At 39.4% G+C, this 14,349-nt stretch overlaps 1 protein-coding gene across 5 annotated transcripts in view; it reads left to right on the forward strand.

The window, feature by feature from the left end:
• EPB41L4B (erythrocyte membrane protein band 4.1 like 4B) overlaps positions 1 to 14,349 on the forward strand; it is a 170,586-nt gene that overhangs the window by 113,674 nt on the left and 42,563 nt on the right. For 4 of the 5 annotated variants that reach the window (XM_032674513.1, XM_032674485.1, XM_032674494.1 and 1 more), the window contains 2 exons: positions 1,402 to 1,527; positions 12,421 to 12,488. In XM_032674513.1, the coding sequence (XP_032530404.1) occupies positions 1,402 to 1,527; positions 12,421 to 12,488 (194 nt within the window). The remainder of the gene's footprint in view (positions 1 to 1,401; positions 1,528 to 12,420; positions 12,489 to 14,349) is intronic. The other variant, XM_032674489.1, reaches the window with a different exon arrangement.

Below are 14,349 nucleotides of genomic sequence, written 5' to 3' on the forward strand. Positions count from 1 at the left end.
CTTTGAATACACACAAATATCTTGTAGTCTCAATAGAGTTCTGCAGAGATCTGGCTCTTTCCCTTCCCAATGTTTGCTGAACAGTTTCCTCAGGCAACACAGTTGCATTTGTGATTTGCTCCACTTGCAGAAAGTGTCCCCAGAATCTTGATGTTCCCATTTTTCTGTGATTGTTCAAGGACCTGAGAAAAGAGTCAGTAAGACTGTAGTTGCCTTCAGCCAGTGGGATGCCATAGGGAGGGCAGAAGGAAGGAAAAATGAGGCGTATTTTGAAGTTAGAGAACTAATCACATGGTAGTTTCAGTAGATAACTGAAAATAAACTGAAAAAATAGGTTTTGTCCTGAAATACTTCAACAGAGGTGAACCTCAAGGATCACTGGACTTGGTTTACTGATGCCTTGTACCTGTTTTGGCTGAAATCTGAATGACTGCATTATATATCTGTTCTATCTGGGTGTATACAACCACTCACTCTTCTCAGCAATGAGAGTGGAAAATGCATAATCTAGGCTATTACTCATCTATAATTCAGGTCTTGTTTACAGGAAGAATAGGAAAGTTTGCAATGGGTGTTATGCCATTGCCCAATTATTCTTTAAAAATATGTCACATATTATAGGCTTTTGTTTAAGTGTTCATGTTTACAATCCTGGTCTCATTCATTCTGTTTGTTGATACATTAGTATTTGTCTCATTTTTTTGTTTGTTTTCCTTTTCTGCATGGAAAGTTTATTCATGTTGGCATTTCTGCTGAATATAGTTTGTTTAAGGCACAAAACCTTTAGGTCGTGTTTGAGCAGGTCACTAAACTAGCTGTCCTGAGGCTACAATTTCTCATCCAGATTGCTGCGTAGGTAAAGCGCTGACATCAAGTGGAAACAGCAGCAGCAATGTTTAAACTCCCTGGATTTTTCTTATCTTTCTGATGACAGAGATTTTGCTGGGCTTGTGATTAAGTGGAGATCACATCCCTCTGGTTAAATTTGCAAAGCTTTACATTTGAAAGGTGATGTAAGATGTCAGTGTTCACTATAGTTGTGTTGTTCTCTCTTCTACCTGTTGTGGGATATTTTGAAATAATACTTTTCTTCCAGTGTGATCACAGGTTTGGGCAACCACTCCAGGGCCTGGCTGGGCTTTTTTTCATGTATCTTCACTCCACATCAGTTTCTTGCTTCTATTACTCAGGCTTCCCTGAGGCTATTCTTGTCTTGAAAATAGTATCAAGTCATTAAATATTTTGAAAACTTCTGAGATGTACCTATCAGGATATGAACATGGAAGTTTTATCCAGTATTGCTGAATCAAATTATTACAAGTAAAAATTAAACCTTTGATCATTTTATAAACTTACCTTTCTAATATATGCCACTGTGCTTATCTTTTTTACTAAATATAGGGTGAAGACAAGAAGGTATCTGAAAAGACTCTTCATGCCCCTGTGTCACCTTCATCTGTACCTGACCATATGAAGTGCAACATCCTCAAAGCTCAAGTGGAAGCTGCTTTTAGAGTAGGTGCCCAGGTAATCTGTGTTTAATACTTTGCCTTTTTAGTTTTGTCACAGCTTTCACCAATTTTCCAGAATCACATTGTTCCTGAGGAAGTACCTTATTTTTTCTCAAGAGAAACTGACATAGTTTCCTCTAACTGCTCTGCAGTTTCTACAGGTAACTCAAACTGCTTGATGTGATGGAAGCAGGAATCATGTCATTTGACATGATTAATACAGCTGAGGGAGGCTGAGAAAATAGGAAAGATGGCCTCAGGAAGTCCCCATGTTTTGATTTTGTCACTGTAGGTTTTATTTACTTTGCAGCTGAGAAACAGTAACCTCTGGAGTTTTCTGAGCCTACCTACCATTCATGGAAACTGTGGTTAAGAGTGTTCTAATAATAATATCTATACATCCAGATTCAACCTTTATTTCAGAGGATTAACTTTAAATGTCTGAATGTGAAATGTTAGCTAGCACGTTGTGTTCTTACTTATTTGTGTGCTTTTAACAGAATTTTAAGCTTCCATTTTCCCTGCTTTGTTACTGTTAACGCTGGATACATCCTGTTTCAAAAACACTATGAGTCTTTTAATGATGCCATGCAACTGAAAACAGATGCTAAATGGCATGACTGTAAAAAATTAATTTTCCAATCAGGGGTAAATCTATGTGAAATCTAAAATGCGTGATTCTTTTCAAGTGCAATTTGTGGATGAAAGATAATGCTACTGGTGCCAAAAATAAAGCTGAATACAATGTTTTAGGAAAAACAGTAGAGGCAGAAAATTTGTTATAACTCTTTGGGTAAGCTCTTGTGGTATCTTTGAGCATACTGTTCTTACTGAATACAAATTATGTTGGTGTTTCCATTGCTTTGTTTCTTTTCACAATAACATGCCAGGTCAACTTACCCTGCAAAGGACTTTGTTAACAATCACTTTTGTGTATTTGTTGTTCCCTGGCAGATCTGTCATCTGAGAGCTAGATTACATCTGGTCTAGCTAGACCTAAGGAAGTATCAGAATTTGGTTATTCTGACTGCCCTAGATTTCAAGAACAGAAACCATAAATCTGGCAGCATGAGGGGGAAGGAGTTGTTTGAGTGTTTTTCTTTTAGTTTTTGCTTAAAGCTGTTCTCTCACCTCTGAATTCTGTGTTATATCAACTGTGTTTTGTACAGCATATTTCTTGTTTGATTGCCCTTGGGTTTACCCTCTGTGTCTTTTCTACAGTATGTCATGGTATATTTCTCATGTTTGTATTTTCTTCTGAATATGCCTAATGGTCATGTTTCACTGGATAGTTAAAGACTGGAAGCAGTGTGTGCTGCTGCATTCAGAATACAACATTATTAAGGCAAGATAGAAAATGTGCCTAATGTATGCATCTCTCAATTGACCTACCCTGCCTTAATTTTTCACTCTGAGGCTTTACAAGGGAAAACATCACAGGTTGGTTTTTCTTCCATAACCGTATTCTTTAGTTGCTGCTATGTTGTAAATAAGTTTCAGAGCAAATTGAGCATTCCTCTTTTCCCTCTTACCTGTGTTGTTTTGCACAAGGCTTTAGCAGTCAGATTGGATTAAGTAGCTGTCTGTAGACTTGGCCTCAATGAGAAAAGTCTTATTATTTCAGGGAAAGGAGGGGAAAGAAGACTGTTGCAGGATAGTATATATTGTGGAAAAATAATGGCATACATTTTGAAATCCCTGAAGCTTTCAGTGCTAACAAAGTATGGCTTAAGAGTTATAGCCAGTAAATTAGGATGTACCTTAATCTTAGAAATCCCCATTCAACTACCTGCTTACCCACAAAATTACCTCTGTAACTAGAGATGAGTTTTTCTGCACTTAAGCTCCCCTCCTGTCAATTATGAAAGACTAGTCTTCTCAGATACATTGCAAAAATAAGCAGACAGAGACCAGGGGCAATCTTCAGCTGTTACAGTAAGGAGCTGTGGCTACACAAGCACTGAGAAGAGTAGGAAAAATGTTCATGGTGAAGGAATGAGTAGAAACACACCATCTATCATCTAGCAAATGGGATGAGGGAAGGGGGCAACTGGAGGACCCAGGAAACCACTGTATCAGATACCATAAAACCACTCAGTTATCTTCTCTACCTGCCCCTATCCCCCTCAGACAACTAACTGAATACTGGTAGCTAGTGACAGTTCAGTCATCTTCTGGGAAAAGTGAGCTGAGATGGAATTACACTGTTCAGAGACACAGAATCCTTTTGAGGGAGCAGATAAGGAATAGGTTTCTTCATGAAAGACAACCATTTAACTCCATGTATTCCCTCAGGGCGGTGATCCTGCCCTTCTTTGACCCCATCTGACATATCCTGCTGCTCAGTATATCTGGAGGACTAATGATGTTATCCTCTGACCGATTTCATCTTTTGATGCCAGTTCCATATTAAATCCCTGAGAAGTCTTGCCTTCTGGCCTTATGCTTAACACTCCAATTTCTCATCTCTTGTTTTTTGTATTGTCATATTTCAATTTGCAAGGCAGCCAGGGCAATCTATGCTCTGTAAGGCACAGCCTATATTCCTTAAGCTGAAAAGAAAGGCAGTCTGATTTTCCTTATGTGCAGCAGTTATTCTTATATTTCAAGATAGCACAGAAAAAAAAAAGAAAAAAGAGGATTCACTCCTCTACTTTGTAAAATGAAGAAGAAGGAACCAGGCTCTGTCTTATGCATATGGTATTCGAAAGGAAATATTCTTTTAAGGACCCCAAAAATCTATGGTCTTGTTCATCCTTTTTGAAACTCCATGAGGTGTTTTCACTATATGGTTAAATGTAAAAGTATGAGAAAAATATTGGTGCACTGTAGAATCATATCTACAAACTGTTGCTTGAAATATTTGTAACAGCTCTCTCTCCAAGCAGTAGGAATATTTTCAATACCATATGCTACTAACATCAGGATGTGACAAGTTTATGAAGGCTCCTCTTGCATGTAGTAGAAGAAGCTGTTCCTTGTTAATTCTGAGAATGGAGTAAATGTTTACAAATGGAAAATATAAACTGGGACAGAAATTTTTTGTCATTTTCTTTTTTCTGTGGCAGCTAGACACAACACAAGAGAGAGCCTTAGAAATTAATGATTTTAGTGCTTATGATTTAAAAATTAAAAACAGGGGAAATGATGCTATACATTTGCAAATATATTCTGGAATATGATCTCTGTGCTGGAGGGCTGTTTATCACATTCCTAGGGGGCAATACATCTCCCTTAGTTATGGTCCTAACTTAGGGTCCAAAAATTTGTAAGGTTATGGTGCTGATCACTTAGCCCTGCTTGTGGTTTAGAGTTACAGAGCAGCAGGAAACTAACATGAGTGAGGGTTTTTTTATTTGGTGAAGATGAGAATATTTATGTGTCATTCAGCTAAATGGAGAATCAAACTGCAGTGTGCGTGGCGATGCTGGAATCTGAATCTAGGAACTCACTGCCATGGACACCACAGGTGACAAACATGAGGAACCCACACGCAGCTGTGGGAAGCTGTGGTTTGCACAGGGCATGCCATACAGTTATCTATAGGTCTAGAGCAAACAAGTAGTGTTTCACAACACACCTTTCAAACTGTACCACAGGGATCTGCCACCTTCTAGCTGACAGACTGCATGTCACAGTTCCCATATAATTAAGCTCCAGGGGAGCCCTAAACACTGTGAAGCAGCTGACATATCTTTTTCTTCTTTTTTTTTTTTTTTTTGCATTTATTCCAGGCTCTTCATTTGAGAGGGAGTGGTATAAAGCAGCAGTAAGGAGCTGCCGGAATACAAAAGACCAGCTCTCCCTGGCATTTAAAACCCCTTTGCAGCTTGCATGAGTCAGGGCTGATATGCTGTGATTGAGCAGACACGACTTGTTAGTATCACAAAGAGTCCCTTTTGCCAAACAGTTCATGGCCCAACTGATGGAGGAAAGATATTAGCAGGTTTCAGTTGCTATTTATATCCACTCTGGCTTCAGACAAATCCTAATTATCCTTAAAATTAAGCACAGGCTCCTGAACAAATGCACAGCTATCTCAGCAGGGCTTTTTATTTTGGCAAGCAGTGTGTGCAGTTTTCTAGTAGTCTGTCTTCTACAAGTGGTGTTTGTATTCTCCACCTGTTACCTAGCCTTTCCTAAATCCTTCGGTTGATGTACGTCTTGCTGGTTAGCAAAGAGAAGGATCCTGTTTCTCACAGATTTTTACTGCAGCTGATTTTTGCATCACTCTCATCTTTCCCTTTTCTGCAGACAAGGGAAGGCCAAGCTCATTGTGAAGGTACATTTTTTTAATGCAGTTTATGGAAGACAAATAGATGTGACATTACTACCGAGCTGTTCCTCACTGGACATTATGGATTTGCTGAGAAAAAAATGGTGGGAATAGGTGGTTTGGAGATGTAGAGTTCTTCACAAAGACCATACAAAATCCCATTTGCTTCTCCTTTACCAACCTCGATGGAAACTGTTGGCTGGTGAGAGGTATCTGCTATCAGCTGGGTTTGGGTTCTCAGCAGTTGTTTCCCCCACCTTGATTCTCAGTAAACAAAGGGTCATTTACACTGAACAGAGACGTTCAGTCCTCTAACCCCTTTCACACACTATCTTGACAAGCTTATACGCATGTAAATTTTTAGGCCAGGTCGATAGTCATCTCTCTTTTTCCTCCCTGTCCTAGAAATAAGTACAGGCTGAATATAATGCCATTTTGCTTCAAGTACTGCAAATATGTGAGTAAGTGCAGGTTGCTTGTGCTGTCTAGAGTTGCCTTGAGGAAAGGACTGGACTGTGGCACAGAAAGTATTTCAGGACACGCAGGTTGTATGTGTCATCCTGCAGCCTGTGCTCTCCACATAGACGCAAGCCGTGGCTGCAAATGTAAATGAGACTTGGATCTATGCATTATTGATGGTAGAAAAGGTGCACAAGTGAGGTGATTCACAGTGCTAGTCTGTCTGTACCTACATTTTTGATGATTCTTTGTCTTTTTCAGTGTTCTGTCTCCTTTAAGGAAAGATTCAGTTGTAAGGACTTGTCAACCTGAAAGTTCAGGTGGTTTTGCCATGTATTTCTAGAAAAAAATCCACTGTCTTTATGTAAGCTGGGTCTTTGAAGCATTATTCACTTAAGGGGTTGTGGATTCAAACCCTAATCAGGTCATGAATGAAAATAGAGTAGGTGAGGGGAAGACACTTGAGGATTTATAATCTTATGTGGTTTTTCTTATAATAGGACTTAAACAAATCCTTCTGGATCCCCAGAGGAATTCTTAGCTTTCACTAGATGTTGACTGAAGTACCGTGAAAGGATCAGCTTTTCCAATATTTCAACATCTTTCTATCATGAATTAGATGCTGTTTGCTTCCTTCTCATTCTTTTCTCCCTCCCTCCACCTGTCCTTATTCACAGCACAGAGCTACTGCACAACTTGACAGTCTTTGCACAGAGATCAGAACTGACATTATGTGAGTATAACAGGTCACAGCTGAGGTGTTCAGGCTGTGGGGGAAGCTTCCACAGCTCTTTATGTACATTATGACTTCCTTGCTAAAGCTGTTGCTGTTAGTCACCCACTTGGATGAGCAATAAACTCACTGGCAAATTTCAGGCTAGGTAAAAAGAAGCAACTATGCTGGGACTCTGGACTGGAACAGCAGTGAGTGCAACATCATGTCAGTTATAATTATTCATAACAATGGAATTTAAAAATGGCTCAGCTTCACATTCTGTGTTTCAGTTGCTATGAGGAAACAGGTTTGCTCTGCTTTAAAAGTGAGGCTACAGGAAATGAATGCTGTCAGAGGTTTAAAAATGCAAGATGTTGATAGTGTGTGATCAATACAGGATCCATGGCAGCTTATTAGAAGTGTGCCAGCAATGATACCTCAGGTTATATACCTCAATGATAAATCAGGGAAGGAGCTGAGGAAATGATACAGCAGCCTTGGTGGAGCTACAGAAGGGGAGGGAGGATTTGGATAAACAGAATGTGAGAGAAGGGAAATCTTTAATTTATTCCCTGGAATAGTGGAGGCAAATGTGGCTGTGGTATCACAAGACTGCACATTGTGGGTATGTCAGCTATGTCTCCTATCTGGCATGTCTGTAAGTGCTAGTACATGATGAGACAAGTACTGTTAATTGGGTCGTTGTGTAAGAGCCCTGCCACAGCCTGTGGTGCCCAGCCTTGTTCAGAAGTACAAAAACAGAGTAGTCTGATTCCAAGAGACATGACCATGATACTTTTCTGCCTGAAAGGATACATTTGACATATTGAATCACCAAGGTAGGTTTACCTTGGCAGAGCATTCTTCCTGATGATATGTTGCTTAGCCTGTATTGTCTGATGAGATCAGCCAACATTCAGCATGGCTAACAAATGACAAGAATGTTGATAAAGAGGTGAAAAATCAAGTATGCTTCAGGCCTCCTTAGCATCATTACAGATTCAGAAAGATCCAAGATAGAGAAGTATTTCTAGGCTGCTACAGTGAGAGTAATTGCTTCCTTACCTTTGAAGATCTCCAAACATGTGAAAGCTCTGTTCTTCTCCCTTCCTTTCTGCAATTGACAACTTTGTGAAATTGCTAAATAAGAGCCATCATATGTTTCATATGAACCTTCCAGACCCTTGTCTTTCTCAGATGAGAACCTGATACTCCCCCTTGGCTGCAGTGATCCAATTCTTCGTGCAGTTTTTTTGCTTATGCAAGATATTCCTATTTTGGATCAGTAGAGGTGAGAGCTGCAGCAATGCCCCTTGTGATAAAGGAGAGACACAGAGGGCACTAGCTCCCCATGGTGCTTGCTTGAGGCATGAAGAACACAGCCTTGCTTGCCTCGCTGGAGGTCCACCACTTGCAGAATGCCTTGCTGGAGGCCCACCAGCCCACAGTTGCAGCCAGAATTAATTGTCTGTGCAGAATCACAGAAGGCTGCAGTCAAAGTTCTGTCTTTCCTGGTTTTTCCCACTTGGTACAAGTCTAGTACAACCAATTCCCTTTTTGAGGTCCTGTTCCCTATCGTCCTGGGGCTAACTCTTCCTTCAGAAGAAAATTGAAAGAACTGCTGTTCACTAGGCAAATCCAGCCACCAGGGTTTATGAATTCATACATGGAGTTGCTCCCAGGGGTCAGAAAGTATTCTCACCCACTCTGGAAAGCTCAGCAGATTCTGGTGTAGCATCCCTGGAGCATCTGGCCCCTCTCTAAGGCTCCAAAGGACCTGTCTGCTGGGACAGCAGCAGGGGTTATGAGTGTTCAGGAGTGCACTGAAATGCACTCTGAGAAGTGTCAGGCAGGTTTGCTTAGATAGCTGTGGGCAAAATTAGGTATTACTTACATACTTTTCTCTTTCCATCCTTCGGTGAAACCAGTATTTTTTAGCAATCATCTGTGAAGAGAGCTTTTACAATGGCATTGCTGCCCAGGCATATTTCTTGTCTCTAATATGATAAAGTAATGCTTTCCCTTTATTTCTAACACCATCCAGAAAGTTAGTGGCATATGAATGTGGAATATTAATAATTTTTCTTTTACTCTAACCCTGGTGTGAGAATGACATTGTGTGGATGGATTTAATGTATCAACCTTTAATTTTGTTTGGTTTGCAGTCTGGTAGCCAGAAGAGACAGCTTGTTTCTCTTTGGGTAATTATGAATCTGCTTATGTATAAATGAAGTTTCAATGTCTTCTATGCTCTGAAACCTCTTCCTCTCAGAGCAGCAGTCTTCGTGTAAGGGGAGAATCTGCCTTTGTTAAAGAGATCTGAGCATGTCCATGCTTCTGCCTCTGTCCTTCTTATGCAGCTCAGTGCTGGGCTTTCAGTGGGTGATGGCCTCTGCCCTGTTCTGTAGGAAGATTCACCAGCAGGTACCTCCTGCTAGCCTTGGCTTAACTGCCTTGTTCCACTGCATTCTGCAATGGAAATCCAAATCCTGGCCCTAGCAGGTGCACTTGTTTTCAAATGAAAGCAAACTATCTGGGAATTATATTGTAAGAGCTGTGTACTAGTATAAACCTTGTTTTACAGTCACATCTTTTCAGTCAGGCTGAGGGAGTCCTTGTGTGGTTAGTGAGTGTGATTTGCAGAGTTAAGAAAAGTAAAAGAAACATGCTGGCACCTGATGATTTACTGACCTCCTTCTGAAACAAAGAAACAAACCAAAAGCCAACAAGCCATTAAGTGAAGCAAGGGTGGTAGAGTTTCTGAGGCTGAAGCCCTTTGCAAAAGTGTTTGCAGGTATAACATTTTCCCATGTCTGTTCTTCCACAGATAGGGAGAAGAAGCATAGAGTGAGAAGAATTAGCCCATCCTTATTTATATGTACCTGCCAATGCACACCCAGTGGTACTCTGAGGTCATGCCTCATCACCTGAGGCTGTTTAGGCCTCTCCATTTCTCTCCATGCTCCCTCAATCCTTCCAGTTTAGAGTGGGATTACTTGCTCATTGGCCTGCAGTACTTACTTATGGGTACAGAAGTCTTTTCTGTTCTCTAAATCATGAGTAATAATGAAGCAAATTACTACCAAGAGAAATTCCTCATGATGCTGATCATGCCGTTTAGGAATATATGAGTTCTTGAGACACAGGCTTAGCCTTCCAATGCAGAGAAGGCAAAAGAGAGCAGTAATGTATTCCCAGAGCTGAGAAGAAACCAAGGGCCAGCCATTAGGGACTAATGTACAGTGAAGCCCTCTCAACTGGCTAATGAGATCCATGGCTTATAGCATTTAAGTAGGTGGAATTTTAATAATTTCGTTACTGGTCACAACCCCTGCATTGCATTGTTGATCTCTGCATTCTCTTTTCTATTGTTGTTTTCAAGTGCATCTTAAAATGCATATCAATTAATCTGGTGAAAATTGGAATAAAGTAAAATTTGTAGTTTTAAAAAATAGCCAATTTGACACATAATAAACAGCTAACCTGACAGGCTTTACAATAGAATGTTGTTAAGACATCACTGTGGAAGAAGAGACTGTGTATTAAGTTTCTGACAGCTGCATTCATGTTTACAGCTTTCATAAACCAAACAGCTTTATAAAAAGCATTATAATTTCAGTAGAACAAAGCAATATTACTTCCATTGCTCATCTATGCCAGGAACGATTTTCAATGCTTTCTCTCAAGTCCTTAAAAAAACCATTTTCTTTCAAGAAAGCAATATGTTTTGAATAAACAGTGTGCTATACAGAGCTACTTAAAGACCAGTAAAAAAAAGTTTTCTAGAGAGAGCTGAATTTCTTAAAGCTGTGAATTTATTAAAATTTAGAAATTGCACTCCTGATCCGGAAGTTATTTATGATGTGACACTAATTCACTGAAAACCTTAGCTGCAAAACATTTGGTGACTGAGTTACAATGGTGGAAACTAGCCCTCTAGGAGAGGGACAAACCTGCTCATGAGGCTCAGAGGGTTCCCTCTCTGCTTATGGTGGGCTTGATATCAATATACAAGATGCAACAACTCTGATAGGAAGAGAGAGACTTCCTACGAAGGGACTTATCACAAAATGCTGTCTAACCCATCACCTCAGGTACTTGCCTGGGTTGGAGTAGGCCCAGGATAGAGTTCATTTTCCATCAGGCTCCCAGTGGTTCCAGTTTAATTGCCCCTACAGTTAATTGTGTGTACAAGCTGGAACAGTCTGTTCCCACCATGGCTGATGATCTGGTAAATAATGATCTGGGAAGTGGCAATGAGGGTTTTGTTCTTTCCAGCACAAGGGAGAAACAAACCTAAAATTATCACAGCTTGGGCAATTTCCTTGAGCATTGAGTATCCCTACTGATATTTTTATTTTTGTAGTTCATTGCTAAGGTATAAAAGAAACTTGGCTTTTATTTTGTTTCTAATGTTTCTAATGAGTACCCTCAAATGTAATATTGAATGGAAGGTCTCTTGTAAAATTTACAATATTTTTACATACCTGAATTCCTTTGATTTGGATTTGATGGATTTGAATAAATCTGTTTCATCCTTTTTTGAGAGGATTAGACTGACACATTTGATTAAATTTTATCTGGACCAATGGCCTTCAATTACTATGGTTCAGACACTGAACACTGAAAAATTACTCTGTTGTAAGACCCTATTAGTTCCCTTCTATCCATCTAGCAAAATGCAAATGTCATAATTTGAGAAGTCCATGACTGATTTGGAGATACTCTTGTGTCTTCAACTAGTATTCTCTGTAGAGGGGTGTACTGTAGTGCTGACACTGGCATTTACACATGATTTTTTGAACACTGCATCTCAGTTGAAGAGTATATCAACACCTGCCCGAACTGGGCATTTTCTGGGTGATAAAGCGATTTCCATGTAAGTTATTCTGCAGTGCTAGTATTTTCAACTCTATAGACAAATGGTATGTGAGATACAGGACTCTGTAATTTAGCAGGAGAGCAGTAGTGGGTGAGATTTTCCGTGAATTCTACGTACAGTGTGAATATATGTAGGGGGTTGTGTATTTCAGTGACTGAATGAAAAAACTAAATGAAAGGTTGACATTATTATTTTAATTATACTGCATGGATATTTATTCTGCTTCAATTAAAAGAACAACTCAACTACAGTACGCTTGCCTTGTAGATTTTTTATTATTTCTGCTCAAATGCTTTGTGGAGGAACCACAGGAACTCCTCCTGTATCCCTATCCAATCTCTTCCTTAACAGTATTGCCCTGCACATTGTGCATTGTACATTGTAGCTCATCACAGTGAATCTCAACTGTAGAAGCTGAAAAACCAAGAAGATTATGCCTTTTAAAACTGGGCAGAGTAGGCATTTTGTGTACTGCAGTTTTCTGGGGCGCTTACAGGAATTACTTTTTTAGTAAACTGTTGTATTATCCTAAGTGTGTGGGGATGTTGTACTAAACTTTGACTCCTTCTTTTAACAGGCTGTGAAAGAAGAGACCTCTTTTGTAAATCCCAGTAAGACCTCCAGCCTGCAGGACCCTAATGTAAGGTCTGTTGCTTCTTGTCCGTAGGGAAAGCGTCAAATGAATGCATGATATAGTGAGGCATTTTCCAAACATTATCTCGAATTGTTGTTGCAGTTCAATTTGCTCGTCTCCAAGTTGCTGTGTAAAATTCACCAAGCAATGACCTGAGGAGAAGGTGGTTGCCAGAACAGTGCTTATTTTTTGCACATATATCAGGTGCAGTTTAAGAATTAATAAAAGCTCAGCTTCAAAGATCAGACTGAATGTATATACCTGAAAAAATTAGAAAAGCTCAAGATAAGGAATAAGTGATAATCTTAGAAAAGCTTATATAAAAATAAGTCTGTTTTCTTAACTTTTATATCAGAAATGTGCTAGATGTCCAAACTAGACTATCCTTGTTTTTGTGTTTTTTTTGATTTGTGCAAGGTCTTTTGAAGAAGAAGAAGAGGTATTTGGTAAACCCTTTGGAAAAATGGCTCATTTTTAGACAGTAGTGACTACTTTTGATTGTAATTTTCATCTGTTAATAGTGGATAATAGTCTTTCTTTTTTGGGGTGGCCATTTTGAAGGGGCATATTAATTGTAAACATTATTTGAGTAGCACAGTATGCTGTCTTTCAGCAGGTGATTAGAAAGGAGGTTACAGTATGTGTATTTGGAAATTGCCTCTCTCTATATGTACGGTAGTGCCATTGCTTTGGACACCCTTAGTGTCAAAATCTGAGTTTGATGGAAAAATATTACAGATGTAAAGCATGGCAACCATACTGGCTGTTAATCAGCTAATTATAGTGTATATGCTTTTTATATATATATATTTATGTATTAGAACACTAGTCAGGAGGAGATACAAGAGGGGATGCTTTTGCCTCCCATGGCACTGACTGGCTTGCTTGCAGTGCAGCTATCATTCCCATGTCTCTCATCTCAAGTTATCTTGCAAAGCTGTAATTTCTAGCCTGATAGGCCATGATTCTCTCATTTGTTTGTCCAAGAGTCTGTAAAGTCTACTTGATATTTAGAATCACCCACTTTTTTCTGTGCTCTTGCTCTTCTTAGACCTCTACAAAACTTCCTTAAGAAAATTCTTTTCTTTCTTAAGAAAATTCATGATGTACGTGGCAAATTGACCAATTTCTTTGTTTAATAGAAAACGGTTTCATATATTGTCTCCACCACAACACCCTTGGTTGGGTTGGCAGTCACTTCCAGAAGCAGTTGAAGAGAACCTGGTTGTATAGCCCTGTGTGATTGGGAATGTGGCTACAGACTTTTTTTCCTTAATCACTTCTGCTGAACTTCTGCATAACATCTGAGATTAGCTCAGTTGGTTAGAGCATGGTGATAATAAAACTGGTGTCGTGAGTTTGATCCTGGTGTGGGCCATTCACTTAAGAGTTGGACTTGATGATCCTTGTGCATCCCTTCCAACTCAGAATACTCTGTGGTTCTGAGATATCTATAGAAAAGCCTTTCTATTTCACATTTTGGAATAGGCTTTCTCCTGTTTCATCATGGTGAACTGTAAATGAGTTGTCTGCTTTGTGAGGTGAAGTATTATTCAGTATGAGGTAAGGATGGCAACCTGGCTGCAAAGCTAATTTTACTGTTTTCATTTGCACACCTCCAAGTTTATAAAGTTATAAAAGTTAGTTTGGAGTTCTTGTTATGCAGCAGTCTGGTGTATATTTGTCTAATATTTATTTTTATTGGGTTTATGTCAAGCATTGTTTCCTCTACAGTCAGTTGTGACAAATGAAATGTTATTCTTTCATTGTTTGTTTCCTGGGGGTACAAATATACAAGTAATCAATGTTCAGGGATAGACCAATTTTAGGGGATAGACCAGTTTTAACAGCCTGCATTCAAAACTCAGAGAA

The sequence above is a fragment of the Chiroxiphia lanceolata genome, chromosome 1, assembly GCF_009829145.1.
Source record: "Chiroxiphia lanceolata isolate bChiLan1 chromosome 1, bChiLan1.pri, whole genome shotgun sequence".
Classification (NCBI taxonomy): domain Eukaryota; kingdom Metazoa; phylum Chordata; class Aves; order Passeriformes; family Pipridae; genus Chiroxiphia; species Chiroxiphia lanceolata.